The sequence below is a fragment of the Nicrophorus vespilloides genome, unplaced genomic scaffold, assembly GCF_001412225.1.
Source record: "Nicrophorus vespilloides isolate i.1.1-1 unplaced genomic scaffold, Nicve_v1.0, whole genome shotgun sequence".
Taxonomy (NCBI): domain Eukaryota; kingdom Metazoa; phylum Arthropoda; class Insecta; order Coleoptera; family Silphidae; genus Nicrophorus; species Nicrophorus vespilloides.
Window position 1 is genome coordinate 147,442 of NW_017095935.1, and position 13,661 is coordinate 161,102.

General features: G+C 35.8%; 4 protein-coding genes across 4 annotated transcripts; 2 read left to right on the forward strand and 2 right to left on the reverse strand.

Moving 5' to 3' along the window:
• Nucleotides 1-2,052: 2,052 nt before the first annotated feature.
• Nucleotides 2,053-3,449, reverse strand: LOC108568824 (peptidyl-prolyl cis-trans isomerase E-like). The gene is made up of 6 exons (XM_017930124.1): nucleotides 3,330-3,449; nucleotides 3,121-3,282; nucleotides 2,934-3,059; nucleotides 2,709-2,881; nucleotides 2,369-2,652; nucleotides 2,053-2,312 (listed from the first exon to the last, which is right to left on the reverse strand). Exons 1-6 carry the CDS (start codon nucleotides 3,447-3,449, stop codon nucleotides 2,053-2,055), a joined length of 1,125 nt encoding a protein of 374 aa, XP_017785613.1.
• A 151-nt stretch (nucleotides 3,450-3,600) lies between these two features.
• Nucleotides 3,601-9,793, forward strand: LOC108568825 (serine-rich adhesin for platelets-like). The gene is made up of 9 exons (XM_017930125.1): nucleotides 3,601-3,648; nucleotides 3,699-3,941; nucleotides 3,994-4,064; nucleotides 4,120-4,990; nucleotides 5,186-7,224; nucleotides 7,304-7,766; nucleotides 7,824-9,472; nucleotides 9,527-9,633; nucleotides 9,684-9,793. The coding sequence occupies exons 1-9, from the start codon at nucleotides 3,601-3,603 to the stop codon at nucleotides 9,791-9,793; spliced, it is 5,601 nt and encodes a 1,866-aa protein (XP_017785614.1).
• Nucleotides 9,794-10,076: 283 nt separating this feature from the next.
• LOC108568831 (histone H2A, sperm-like) lies at nucleotides 10,077-10,905 on the reverse strand. Its single transcript, XM_017930132.1, has one exon. The coding sequence runs from the start codon at nucleotides 10,719-10,721 to the stop codon at nucleotides 10,323-10,325; it is 399 nt and encodes a 132-aa protein (XP_017785621.1). The 5' UTR covers nucleotides 10,722-10,905; the 3' UTR covers nucleotides 10,077-10,322.
• Nucleotides 10,906-11,338: 433 nt separating this feature from the next.
• LOC108568834 lies at nucleotides 11,339-13,193 on the forward strand. Its single transcript, XM_017930135.1, has 4 exons — nucleotides 11,339-11,971; nucleotides 12,029-12,101; nucleotides 12,160-12,823; nucleotides 12,881-13,193. The coding sequence occupies exons 1-4, from the start codon at nucleotides 11,379-11,381 to the stop codon at nucleotides 13,090-13,092; spliced, it is 1,542 nt and encodes a 513-aa protein (XP_017785624.1). The 5' UTR covers nucleotides 11,339-11,378; the 3' UTR covers nucleotides 13,093-13,193.
• The last annotated feature ends 468 nt before the right edge of the window (nucleotides 13,194-13,661 follow it).

Sequence of the window (13,661 nt, forward strand, 5' to 3'; positions counted from 1 at the left end):
ATGTTTGTGAAGAAGACCAGAATCATGAACTATAGCAATACAATTATTAATTGTGAAAAATAAAAATTAATTAAAAAAAATCCTCAATTAGTCCGGGTAATTCGCACTATGCGAGGTATTCCTGTATGATAATTTGGCATAAACATATTTGATCTCTAAGATATTATTTCTTCTTAATATTCATTAAATTAATTACTATAATTTAGGCAGTCAAGTCTCTTTTTGTGCTGTTTATTTTTGCATGTACTTAATTGCTCGATTAGTCCGGGTAATTCGCACTATGCGAGGTATGATAATTTGGCATAAACACATTTGATCTCTCCGATATTTATTTCTTCTTAACATTCGCACTATTAAATTTAAATTAATTGCTATAATCCAGGCAGTCAAATCTCTTTTTGTTCTGTTTATTTTTGGATGTAGTTAGTTCCTCGATTAGACCGGGTAATTCGTACTATCCGAGGTATTCCTATATGATAATTTGGCATAAACATATTTGATCTTTACAATATTTTTTTCTTTTTAATATTCTTTAAATTATTTACTATAGTCAAGGCAACATTTTCTTGAAAAATACTATAAAAATAGAATTAATAAGAACAATACAGGACATTCATATTTTACGATCCAATTATCATTTTTAAATGACTAGTCATTTTTTTTATGCTACATACTTATTTGCTCTGTAAATTCTCAACGTAAGACCCATTAAACGAATAACCGTAAGATAATTTAATTTTAATGGTAAATTTATAGTTTTTCATTAATTTACCATACGTTTATAATACTTTGTATTTTTTTTATATTCCTTTAACAATTATTGTCATAACAAATTCATGCAGTGAATTATAATTTAATTATTTGATAATAAACTCACAAGTATTGAAACTATCTACTTTTAATTAAACTATGAAAAACGTTAATAATAATTTAATAAACAGTAACAAGATACAGTCACACCTCCATTAACGAATAAATTACTTCGTTAAATGAAACTTTGTTTTTAGAGATATGATCAACCGTTTTCAATATTTCCTTTTGACAGGAACTTCTTTAATTTTCGTTGTTTTTCTTGCTAAAAAGGTTTCCCACATCTTGCACTGAAAAACCATGATTTTCTGCATTCAATTAATTTTTAACATCCTTTTCATCAACATTTTCGAAATTTGCGTCAAACTCCGTTTAAACATTTCTCAATTACTTCTTTCCAAAAACTATCAATGTTTTTGGATAATTGAGAACTGTACTTAATTATATGCCTATAATAATTTAAATAGTTTCTTGCAAAATACCAAAGAAATGGAACACTAAGAATATTATTTTAACACTAATTTGTGAAATTTTGTGTTACTGCATTAATTTTATAAATATTTTTGTATATATGTCTTTGATAAATATTCAAATACACATGTTACTATAATTTGATTCATAACTCTTTGTAACTAAATTTTATTGCATTGTTTTATGTTCAATATCGTTACTATCATAAAAATATAGCACTTTCATATCGCGTTTATTTGTTAGAACTACAGAGGAATATTGATTACCCATAGAGCCGATTTCAAAAAGGGAGCGAGTGAGTATTTCGTGCTCCATCCGGCGCGCCAACTGTCGTGACTACGTTTTACGTGTAAAATGGACATTGCAAAACCTTTTATACCATAACATTTTTTTGTTCTACTCCTCTCGTTCGCTCTATTACGGCCATTGAAAAAACATTTTTTTTTTTACTTTTCCGCACTCGCACTTTGACACTCAACTTTCGTGCCGTTCCACCATCCGGGTGGGTACGCAACGGCCCTGATTCGATGCACAAACAATGCCGTGGGTGCAAACCAACATGAACCCAGGCGTGGTCGCACCTCCAGTTCTTTGCTTTACTTCTTTTCTTTCGCATTTATTGTTATTGCGGACGCAGGGAACGGGATTCAAGTTCTCCCGCTTGGCCTCAATTACGGTGCACAAATTTTTCAAAGGCCATGCGGACAATAACTTTTGAAGAGAAAGAGAGCGAAGAAGAAGAAACAAAAATTGCAAACACAATAGTTTCGTTTAATGCTCAATGTTACAGACGATAATGTCCAATTGCCTCTCCGGATAATCGCCGCATTTGGTGATCAGGATCTTCTCCATGGGAGCCCCATCCTTTCTAGAAGTGTCGTTGATCTTGCAGAGGGTTTTGTTGCCCTTGATGACTTTCCCGAAGACCAACCGTTTTCCATCAAGTTCGGGCATCGGGTTCATAGTCACGGAGAAACGCGAATTGTTTTTGTGGTTCGTGGTCAGGTCCAAACGAACCATCGATAACACACCTAGAATCAGCTATAAAAGCAAGAGATATCTCAACAAAACAAAACTGAAGAAAAACCTTGCTTCGTATGCTTCAAATCGTTCTCCTCTTCGTCAAAGGTAGGTCCGAAAATGGAGTGACCTCCTCTACCATTACCACAAGTAATATCTCCAGTCTCAAAGTATTTATCTCTTTTCGATCTGTAGATTTTGCAATTTTCATAAGTCCAACCTTTGTTGCCTTGACAGATGGTCAAGAAGTTCTTCACTGTGTTTGGGGCGCAATCCGCGTACAGCTCGATCACAACTCTTCCCAATTTTGTCAGACATGGACCCCATTGAATAGAAAAATCCATAAATACTCTAAACAATAATTTTATAATATGAACTGTACTTTAATTCTAGAAAATTGGACATACTTTGGTCGAGAATCCACTTGTACCAAACCGTTGCTAATAGATGGTTCATCTTGAAGTAAATCATCTAAAGGAGGTCCGTGAAGAGGTACCAAAGGATATTTGCACACGTCCTTCATTTGTTGATACTGCATTTTGTGGTTCTCCAAGTGCGCTTTTCGAGGATAATTCGAGTACTAAAATAATTATATAATTATAATAACCATATTATTTATAGCTGTGACTAACGCTTTCGCAAATCCTTTTGTACATAGCCACATTCTCCTTGTTGATCCTGTGCATGTTGTTAACGTGCGCCTGCCATTTAGAATTGGTCCTGAACGAATTTTCATCGGGCCAACAGTTTATAACACCCTGAGGACAATGATTTTAATCTTCATCTTTATTTAAAATGTAGGTGTTTTAGTGAACGTGCTTTGGTTCTGTTGATTATATTAATTTTGGCTATCAACTCCTTGTTATCACGTTCGATATCCCTCAATCGTCCTTCGTCCTCTTGGAATTTGCGCAAATTGATGTAATTGTACGGATTCATACCCGGCGGTTTCGCGTCGATCGCCGGAGTTGCGCTGAAAATCTTCAGAAGAATTGCATATGTTTACATAATATTTGCACCGTTTTTACATTGAATCGATGCATGTTGTATGTCTTAAGATCGGTGATGAGGATTTCCTTGGCTACTGAACCCGGTAAATATCGCGGCAATTTATAAGGCCTGAAGGCCTTTTCTCCTTTCTTCACCATTATACAAAAATAAACGAAAAAGAGAACAACGCCGACAAAAAAATAAAAAACTCCAATTGAAAAACCCAACCCCCCGAAATGGCAGAACGCACGTCAAAATTTTCCCATTTCGAAACATGTCAAAATTAAGTAGAATGTGAGATTGTAAATTATGTCCAGTTCGGAGATATCCTCGTCCTCAGATAATTCCAAGAATGAGGTTGGTGTTGAGGAGATGAAAAATGTTTGACTGAAGTTGAAGTTTTTCAGCTATGCCCGTGTTCGGCGAATACGTCCATCAAACCTGAGGATAGGGTGCCGTGCTTGGAGAGAGCCCTCTCCCAGACGAGGAACACTCTGAAAGCCAAAGAGTCGGTGGTAAAGATGCAGAAGCAGCAGCTGAAGAAGCTCGAGGATATGTACAAAAAATGTTTGGAGGAGAACGACGCACTCAGCTACGCAAACAAGAAAACGATGGACGATCTAGAGAACCTGAGAATTATCAATAAACAGGTAAGTCTTACTCTCTGCGCGAAACCTGTAACAGCAGTTCGAAAGTTTACAGTATGAAGGGAAAATCGTGAACACCAGCAACCATAGTAGCAGGAATGACATCAGTGATATCAATGAGTCCAGGTACAGAAAATTTCATTGTGAAGACGGTCTAATTCAATCTTAATATATTTTTTAGTAATAGGAGTAGCAAGGATAGTGGACACATGGTTAATAAGCATAGCATCCATGGAAGCACGGATGGTGAAGTCTGTATCTGCAGCGCCGATTGCAACGATGAATGCACCAAAGCCAATGATTGCGTAGAAGAAATTGTCATCGCTGAAGTTATGCCCAATTCAAATAGCATCGGAGATGGACACGAAAGCAGAACGCAGAATGTAGAATTAAACGATTCCAGTTCAACCAAAAATAATGAAAACTTTGTCGAAAGTAACGATAATGATGAAGAGCTTTGCGAATGTCCACACCTGAAACCCGAAGAAAAATCAGAAGAAAGCCCACAAGTAAGATCAGATCAGAGATCAAACAGTAATAGTCCAAGATCCAGCAAAAACGAAAGTTTAGATCAAGACCTGAATGCTGAGCAAACCGAAGAAACGAATTCGAATCCGAGTGAAGAATCTAATAGCAAAGACAAAGAAAGCATCACGCAAAGTCCAAAATTAAATAGTCTTGATGAAAGCAACAAAATTGAATCTGCAACTGTAGATCTCGAATCATGTATATGCCCTAACACCAGTTGCAGTAGAAAACCAGCAAGTATAAAATCTAATAGTCCAAATGAAGGAAGTGTTAAGAGCGGAAGCCTCAATAATAATAGTCATGAGAGTAGTAAAAAAGGAAGTGATAATAGTAGTGGGAGTGGTAAAGTCGTGGAAAACCCAAGCGTTATAACGGAAGAACTTCCAGCAACAAATTCTAATGAAAAAAGAAACAGTTGCGCGTGCCCGATTAAGAAACCCGATGCAAATTTACAATCAAAAAGCCAAATTGAAAATGTTGATGAAAAATTAAATGTTGACCATGAACTAAATGTTGATGCAGAAGTAAATGTTAATGAAGAAATAAATATTGATGAAGAAGAAAATGTTGATGAAGAAATAAATGTTGTAGAAGTGAATAGCAGTAATTATAGTAATAAAGGAAGTGTTACATCGGGAGAATTGGGTAGTCGAAAAAACAGCAATTCGAGTCCAAAAATTAGCGTGAGCAAATCTAATGAAAGCAGTAAGTTGATTCAGAATCGGAGTGTTCTCAGTGAGAAAATTGATGAGGTAGATCCTATTGTAACTAAAAAGAGTTGCGCTTGCAGTAACAAAAATCGCGATGGAAGTCAAAAGTCGAAGAGCGTTGATAGTTCAAATGAAAGTAACAAAGCGAGTGCTGAAATAATTGATGAATTACAAGCAAATGCTAGTGTAGACAGTTCTAAAAAAAGCAGCCAAGGAAGCACTGATAGCAAGTTAGTTGATGAACAGAGTGTTGGAAAAAGCAGTGTAAATGCGAGTAACGAAATGGAAGATAAGACTAGTGTTGGACGTTCAAATGAAGGAAGTATTAATAGCAAATTAGCTACCAGTGAAAGTGTTGGTGATGATGAAATTGCCGATCTAAATGCGTGTTTAGCAAAAGATAAAAAAAGAAAATGCGCATGTTCTTCCAAAGAAATTAATAAATCTCAAAGTTTGATTGTAGGAGATCAACAAAGCGTAACAAGTAGCAAGAAAGGAAGCGTGTCTTCGAGCGTAAAAGGAAGTCCAAAGAAGGAAAGTATAAGTTCTAAATCGAATAGTGCAAAAGAAGGTAATGGTAGCTTACTTGGAGATGAAATGAAAAGTATACATTCAAGTGTCAAAAGCAGCGAAAGCCCTAAATCCAATAACAATGTCGAAACGGTTGCTCAAAGTTCCAGATGTGGCTGTGCCGTCGGTCCAATGCAGGAAACTGAGTTATCAAATGATAAAATTTTAGTTGAACCTGTTTCACAGCAGGATCGTCAAACGGATCCTGATATAATCGATAATGAGGTTGGGTCATTGAAAACAAATAGCGTTGAAAGCGACAATGTTCCTGAAGAAACTATAAATTCGGTAAACGAAAAGAAAGATTGCTCTTGTCATGTTAAGAGTTGCAAGCAAAATATGAATGCTGATGGCACTCATAGTCCGAAGAGTCAGAATAGCGCAAAATCAAATAGTCTTAACTCTAGTAAAAAGGGTAGTTTGGATGGGAGTGAAAATCACAGTCAAGATTCAAGCAAAAAAGGTAGCTTAAACGGTAGTGAAAACCCAAGCCACGCAAGTCAAGATTCAAGTAAGAAAGGAAGTTTGAATGGAAGTGAAAAGCAAAGTCAAGATTCAAGCAAGAAAGGAAGTCTGAACGAAAGTAAGCATAAAAGTCAAGATTTGAGTAATAACAGCCATAAAAATGGTGGTAGTGAGATTGAAATAAAGAAGACTGGAAAAGGATGCGGGTGTGCTATTTCAAGCAGCGTTAAAAGTTCGAGTTTGACACCCGATGTAATTAAAGAAGAAAGTCAAGATTTAAGCAAAAAAGGAAGTTTGAACGGAAGTAAACTTGAAAGTCAAGATTCAAGCAAGAAAGGAAGTTTGAACGGAAGTAAACATGAAAGTCAAGATTCAAGCATGAAAGGAAGTTTGAACGAAAGTAAACATGAAAGTCAAGATTCAAGCAAGAAAGGAAGTTTGAACGGAAGTAAACATGGAAGTCAAGATTCCAGTAATAATAGCCATAAAAATATTGGTAGTGAGAATGAATTGAAGAAGACTGGAAAAGGATGTGGGTGTGCTCTTTCAAGCAGCGTTAAAAGTTCGAGTTTGACACCCGATGTAATTAAAGAAGAAAGTCAAGATTCAAGCAAGAAAGGAAGTTTGAACGGAAGTAAACATGAAAGTCAAGATTCAAGCAAGAAAGGAAGTTTGAACGGAAGTAAACATGAAAGTCAAGATTCAAGCAAGAAAGGAAGTTTGAACTCAAGTAAACATGGAAGTCAAGATTCGAGTAAGAACAGCCATAAAAATAGTGGTAATGAGAATGAGATGAAGAAGACTGGAAAAGGCTGCGGGTGTGCTATTTCAAACAGCGTTAAAAGTTCGAGTTTGACACCCGATGAAAGTATCAAATCAAGTTCAAAAACCAAAAGTATCACAAGTTCAGATGCAAGCCCAAAAAGTAAGAGTACAATCAATGCAGATGCAAGCCCCATTGGAGAGGAAAACTCTCCAAAAGATAGCAAAGTCTCAAGCACTACTTCAACCTTGTAAGTGTGATTGGTTTTCATATTTATTTATGTGTTCGCTTTACAATATACTCAACATTTTTTTATTTATAATATACAGAAAAGCGGGTTTGGCGGCAAACGTTACGTGCGTGAAGAATATTAAGATTGTTCTTGAAAGCCAGAATTCCAAGCTGGAAACGATCTTAACATTATTGCGTGCTCAGGGTGCTAGCAGCAACTTTGAGGAACTGCGCGATGAGATTCAAGTGCTGAAGAATATGCTGCATTCGAACAAGGAAACTGAGGATAATTCGAAGTATTCACAGCTGGAGGAGCTGAATCAAACATTAGAGATTGAGATCTTAGATCTACGTGAACAGCTACAAAAGAGTCAAAAGGGCATGGAAGATCTGGGAATGATTCTCATCAACGACATTACTCATCGATCCAGCGATATTGCAAGGAACATCAAGAGTAAATTTGACAATAAATGTTACGTCAGTGAAGATGCCGAGTTGATAGCTAGTAAAATCGAGCATTTCTTGCAGGAGGTCGCAGCTCTACATTCCATTAACCCTAGAGTAATAATGATTTTTTTCCAATCTCTAAAATTATTTAAATATGTTCCTTTTGTTTAGGAAAATCCGGAAGTTGTGGACAACGTTCGATCTGATTTGCTGATAGATGGAAAACTGAACATCTTTTCTCTGGAGACGAAGGTGAAGGAATTGGATAGAGCAGGCGACGAAATTTTGACACAGATCAGAACTTACAATAATGAGTTGGAGGAGATCAAAATGTGCCTGTTGAAGAAGGCTGAGGGTTTGAAATCTAAAGTGGATAAAATGACACCGCGCGACTTGGTTTACGATGACCATCCCGAGGATAAAAAGCATAAGAAATCATGCAATGCATGCTTCAAAGATGAACAATCGTACGTGGATGAAATTGCTCAATTGAAGCAGGAGCTGGCCAAAAAGAAGGAGGAGATAAGGGCAATACATGGAGTGGGTTGCGAGGCTATTCCTGAATACGAGAAGGAGATAGAGAATTTACGAACGCAGTTAAAGCTGTTGCGAAATGAATTGGATGAGTACAAGAAAGAGGTGGGAAGGGGGAAGGAGAAATCGCAAAGCATCTTTATTGAAAAGGACGATCAGCTTAAAAAATCGAACTTGGAATTGGGGTTGCTGAACGAGGAATTTAGTAAGGTCAACGAGGAGTACACTAAGTTGCTTGAAGATTACGACAAAAGCCAAGCGGAAATTCAAAGATTGAACGATCAAATTATGGAATTCTCTGACAAACATAAAGAGAAGGATTCAGCAATCTGCAAGTTCAAAGATACCTTCAAGGATCTAACGGAAGAGCTGAAGAACGTCATGGCAACAAAATGCGCATGCGAGGAATTGCGGCTTATATTGAAGCAGAACGAGGAGAAGATGCTGGAATTACAGAAGGTCAATGATCAGTTAGAGACAGAGCTTGAAGGATTCAAAGGAAAACTGACCAAAGCGAATGAGACCAGCGAGTATTTCAATGAAAAATTAGAGGAAGCTCTTTGTGATTGTGATAAGTACAAAGCGCAAATTCACGAGGCAAAGAACTCCAATGCTAAACTGAAGGCCACTTGCTGCAAACTGGAAGAGATTGCTGAGCAGCACAGGAAGGCGAAGGATAGTTACAAGAGGGAGTTTTGCGAGTACGTGAAAAATTGTCCGTCAAAGTTGCCCACCAGCACGTGCAACATACAAAGTCGTAGGAGGATTAGTAATAAGGTGTTGATGGATTCGATGTGTTGCGAGAACACGAGGAAGAGCAATGTCGCTCAGCCCGATCTTCAACGCATCATCGCTGAATGCGAACAGTACAAATCGAAACTGGACAAAATAAGCTTGAAGATTCAGAGGCACGCAAAGGAACACGCCGAATACAGGCAGGAAGCAGAGAACAAGATCGTTGCATTGACCAACGAAAATGAGAAGCTCAAGAGGCAGGTCATGGACGAAGGCTGTCCGATAATCAGAGGGATGAAATGCTGCGATAATGTTAATATTCAGCTTTGCGAGTTACGAGCATTCGTCACTGCAGCCGATGCCCATCTGGAACAAATCGTTACAGCAAAACTCAAAGCCAAAGAGATTCTTGAGAAGCTGACCTACAAAACATCTAGCGTCTGCCAATACGTTTGCAATTATGACACGATCAGCATGGGCACGAGCACTAGGAAGAAAGAAAGCAAAAACGAGGACATTAGCTTGAGGATGTCCTTTGAAGTTGAAAACGAGTAATCCAAGTACATATTTAATCTTCACATTGATTTACTTACTTCGTTTTCCAGGAAATCGAAGAACGTTTTTCCCAGCACCCAGATGCTCATGACTAACACCAGTAGCCTCGAGAATCCTTTCGTTGGTGATGCCGTCACCATGACTGAAGAAGTTGATGGTAATAAATCTGTTTGTTGATATAGCTGATATACTACGAATTTATTTCAGAAATCAAAGACTATTTGAAATGCGTCAAGTGCAGTAAATGCCCTGAAAAGTCTGAATGCACTGTATCCAAAGAACAGAAGACCAAAGACTCTTCAGCCGGCAAAGAGTGAATGCAATTTAGTAGTGTATTTTACAGTTTTTTTTTTAATTTTTTGTTCACCTTCTTTGTTTCGTCTTAAATACAGTTATTTCGATCATTACAAAAACGGAGAAAATTATTATTTACTTTATATATGTCATAATTCATATGGAAATTCGAATGTTCATTTCTAAAGTTTAGATTTAATTAAACTATAGGGTATGAAAATAATTCTATAATAATCAAAATACAATACAAAATATTTGAATTGATCTGAAATAGAACAACAAAATATTTAAATAAATCCAAAGAACTTCAGAAAATAAGCACTTTATTATAAATTCTTCCTAACATAAATATGTTCTTCATTATAACACACTATTTAGATAACAAAAATATTTCACACAAAATTTTGAAAGGTTTTTAACAATAATGAACAAAAATAATAAGATTATTAAATAAAAATAAAACACAAAAGAAGTATTGAAGTATTCACATAAAACATTGTTTTTTTTTTATAAATATCAGTAGAGAATGCAATGTCAAACATAAAATAATATCTAACAGCTTTGGGATTGACTTTTTGGTTCGGAAGATTGACCAGTACCAGTTTTCTTTGGCAACAGAATTGCATTGATGTTTGGCAGCACTCCACCTTCGGCAATGGTGACTCCTGATAGCAACTTATTTAATTCCTCATCATTCCTCACAGCTAGCTGCAAATGTCTGGGCATGATCCTACTCTTCTTATTATCACGGGCAGCATTCCCTGCCAACTCCAGCACTTCTGCAGCAAGGTATTCCATCACAGCAGCTGCATAGACGGAGGCTCCGTTACCAATTCTGTCGGCGTAGTGTCCTTTACGGAGAAGCCGGTGAATCCTTCCAACAGGGAATTGGAGACCTGCTTTGGTGGATCTGCTCCTCTTCACATTGGTTTTGTCTGCACGTCCACTCATATTGACAATGTGAGGTCTTTAAATGTAATTCAGAAAACTATAATTCTTATAGGTACAACAGTACACCAAACGGACAGTTTGGGAGAATATTAATAACCAGTAAGAACCAAAAACGAACTACAACGGATTCTTTTTGACAATACGAATTGACTCATTTCAAAGCGCGGGAAAAATAACAGATAAACCCATGGTCACAAACGCTACAAAGTTGAATTCAATACCAACTGAATGAAATAAAACTAAATTTTGTTTTGATCATTGCTTAAAATCCTTCAATATATTGACAAATCAGTACAGATGTAATCCGTATACTTAATTTTTACGTTCTTAGTTCAAAGAGATTTAAATATTCATTACATTTTCAGTAAGCGTTTGAACTTCATATATGAAATAGCCTAAAGCTAATCATTATCATGATATAAATATATTTGTATCATGAATCATAATAGCAAATATTGTTTCTATATTTTATGTAAAGTTAATTTGTTTTTAAAGATTTTCAGGTATGCGCATGCGCTTGAGTGCGCGTACATAGTTTTATTCATTTTTTTTTAGATCGCTTAAGAAAAAAAGCTGCATTAGTTTGTGAGCGCTTTTTAGTATTATAAGTTGTATTGTTAGTTGTGTTAAAATTAGTGAATTATTAGAGTTTGTACAATGTCTTCTGAATTCTCATCTACTAAATTGTATTTGAGCCATTCCAGTTTAAGTGTCTACATTAATATATTTCATAATTCTAATTTGGAGCGTAATCACCTGTTAACAAAACAGGATTTAACAAATATTAAAAATGGTTATAGAATTCGCAACGAAAGTGATACACCAAGTTTAGATGTGTGGTTGAACGAGATGGACAATTGCTGCTACATTCCAATATATAAACCAAAGAATGAGTACTCCACAGAATTCCCGTTTCTGAAGAAAGAGGATTTTGTTTTAGTCCTTATAAATAAATGGCAATTGCAGCAGCTCATGGATTATGAATCGAACTTCATTTGCGTAGATAGCACACCTGGCCTAAACGACGATGGATTACAGTTGCACACTTTAAGTGTATTAAAAGACTCAGAAAAGGGGTTCCCTTGTGCTTTCTTAATCTCAAATCGAACGGACGAACAAATATTGTGTTTATTTTATTCCGGTGTTAGGGAATGCTGTGTGTGCAAAATAAGGACACAAGTGTTTATGTCGGACATAGCCGATTATTATTATGATGCTTGGGTGCAAGTGATGTATCCAGCAGAACTTAGGTATGATATAATTGATTGATGTGTGAGTATAACTAAAATATATATATTTTTTTTTAGATTATTTTCTATATGGCAAGTGGACCAAGACTGGATAAATCATTTAAATAAAATTAATTCCAGAGAGAAACAGGTATGTATAGAATGGTAAAAAACAAATTTAATATGTATGTTTGTTTTTATATTTTTAGATTGATGTCTATGGAAAATTAAGAATCCTACTCTACGAAACAGAAAAAAATACATTTGAGACAATGATTCAGCAATTTGTGCAATCACTTTTAGAAGATAAAGCCACCTTGAATTTTGCAAGATATTTTCAAGTGAATTATTTCCATAAAGTTTCGGTTTGGGCGCTCTGTTACAGATTGAATTATGACAAAGATACACAGTTGCATCTGGAAAGGATGCACAGGACAATAAAATACCTGTTCTTGGATAACAAATATTTGAAACGGTTTCATATGTTTTTTAATGCCACATTGACGTACATTAAAGACAAACTGTTTGATCCAACAATTATGTCAGATCCAATGGTAGTGTGGTCGAAAACGGCGAGCATGAAAAATAAGCATATCGCCAGTATGTCTCTAGACTTGTCTTCAGTGATGGTTACCCAATGGGGCGGTTTTAACGTTTATGATATGAATCATATTTATGCAGTTCAGAAGAATAACGACCTCTGCTCTTGCACTGTGATCTGTTCAGAATGTGAGGTATGCATGCATGCATATTCCTGCACATGCATTGACTATGCAGTCAAGTGGAAAATGTGCAAACACATTCATTTGGCTTTACGTTATAAAAAGACGTATCCTAAATTATGCGCAAGAGTGGAGGAAAAACATTCTGCAGGTAATAATTGCGTTTACTATCGAAATTAGATTTGATTATTTTGTCATTTTCTTACAGATAATTACGAAGACGAGAGTGAGGAAACGACAACAACGGACTCTATTGCCAAAAGGCCACAAGACACAACAGTACAGGCAAGAGTAAACGAAATGAAAATGATATTTGAGGATGCGATCAAAAAAATCAATTCGCACAATATGTGCGATGCCTTAGCAAAAATACTTGCTCCAATTCATCCAACGTTGGACACTATAAAAATGCTAGAGTGAATAGCATTGAGATATTACCATTGGACATATGTTATTTATTTAGAAATCCTGTTTTCTAATTGTAATTTTTATATAGAAGTTATTTTTTTATATTTTCTAAATGAGACATTGTTAATACTTTTACAGTTTTCTTTAAATATATTCTTATATTTAAATTATTATTATTTAATGAACTCTTTATTTCATTCATCCTGTGATTCGTGAAGATTGTGTGTGTGTTTTCGTTGTGTATTACATATAGTCAAATTAAGTATTCGCATTCCTATCAAAGTTGAGAAACTTCCCTGGTTCAACGATTGTATCAGGGAGTAAGAACATCATTTCAAGCTCATTATCTACATCGAACGTTATGTAAATTAATTAAAGAGGTAATGAGAGAACACTTTTTGGAAATGACATTAAAAACGCAATTGAAGACATTCGAAATTATCAAAGTCACTAAAAAGTGTTTAAATTGAGTACGACCTTTGAGGGTCTCAATAAAACATTTAAAGACTAATAAAGTCTCAGCAGAACCTTTGAGGACAAGTATAGTCTCATAAAAACCTAAGACGAGCAGTCTCAGCAAA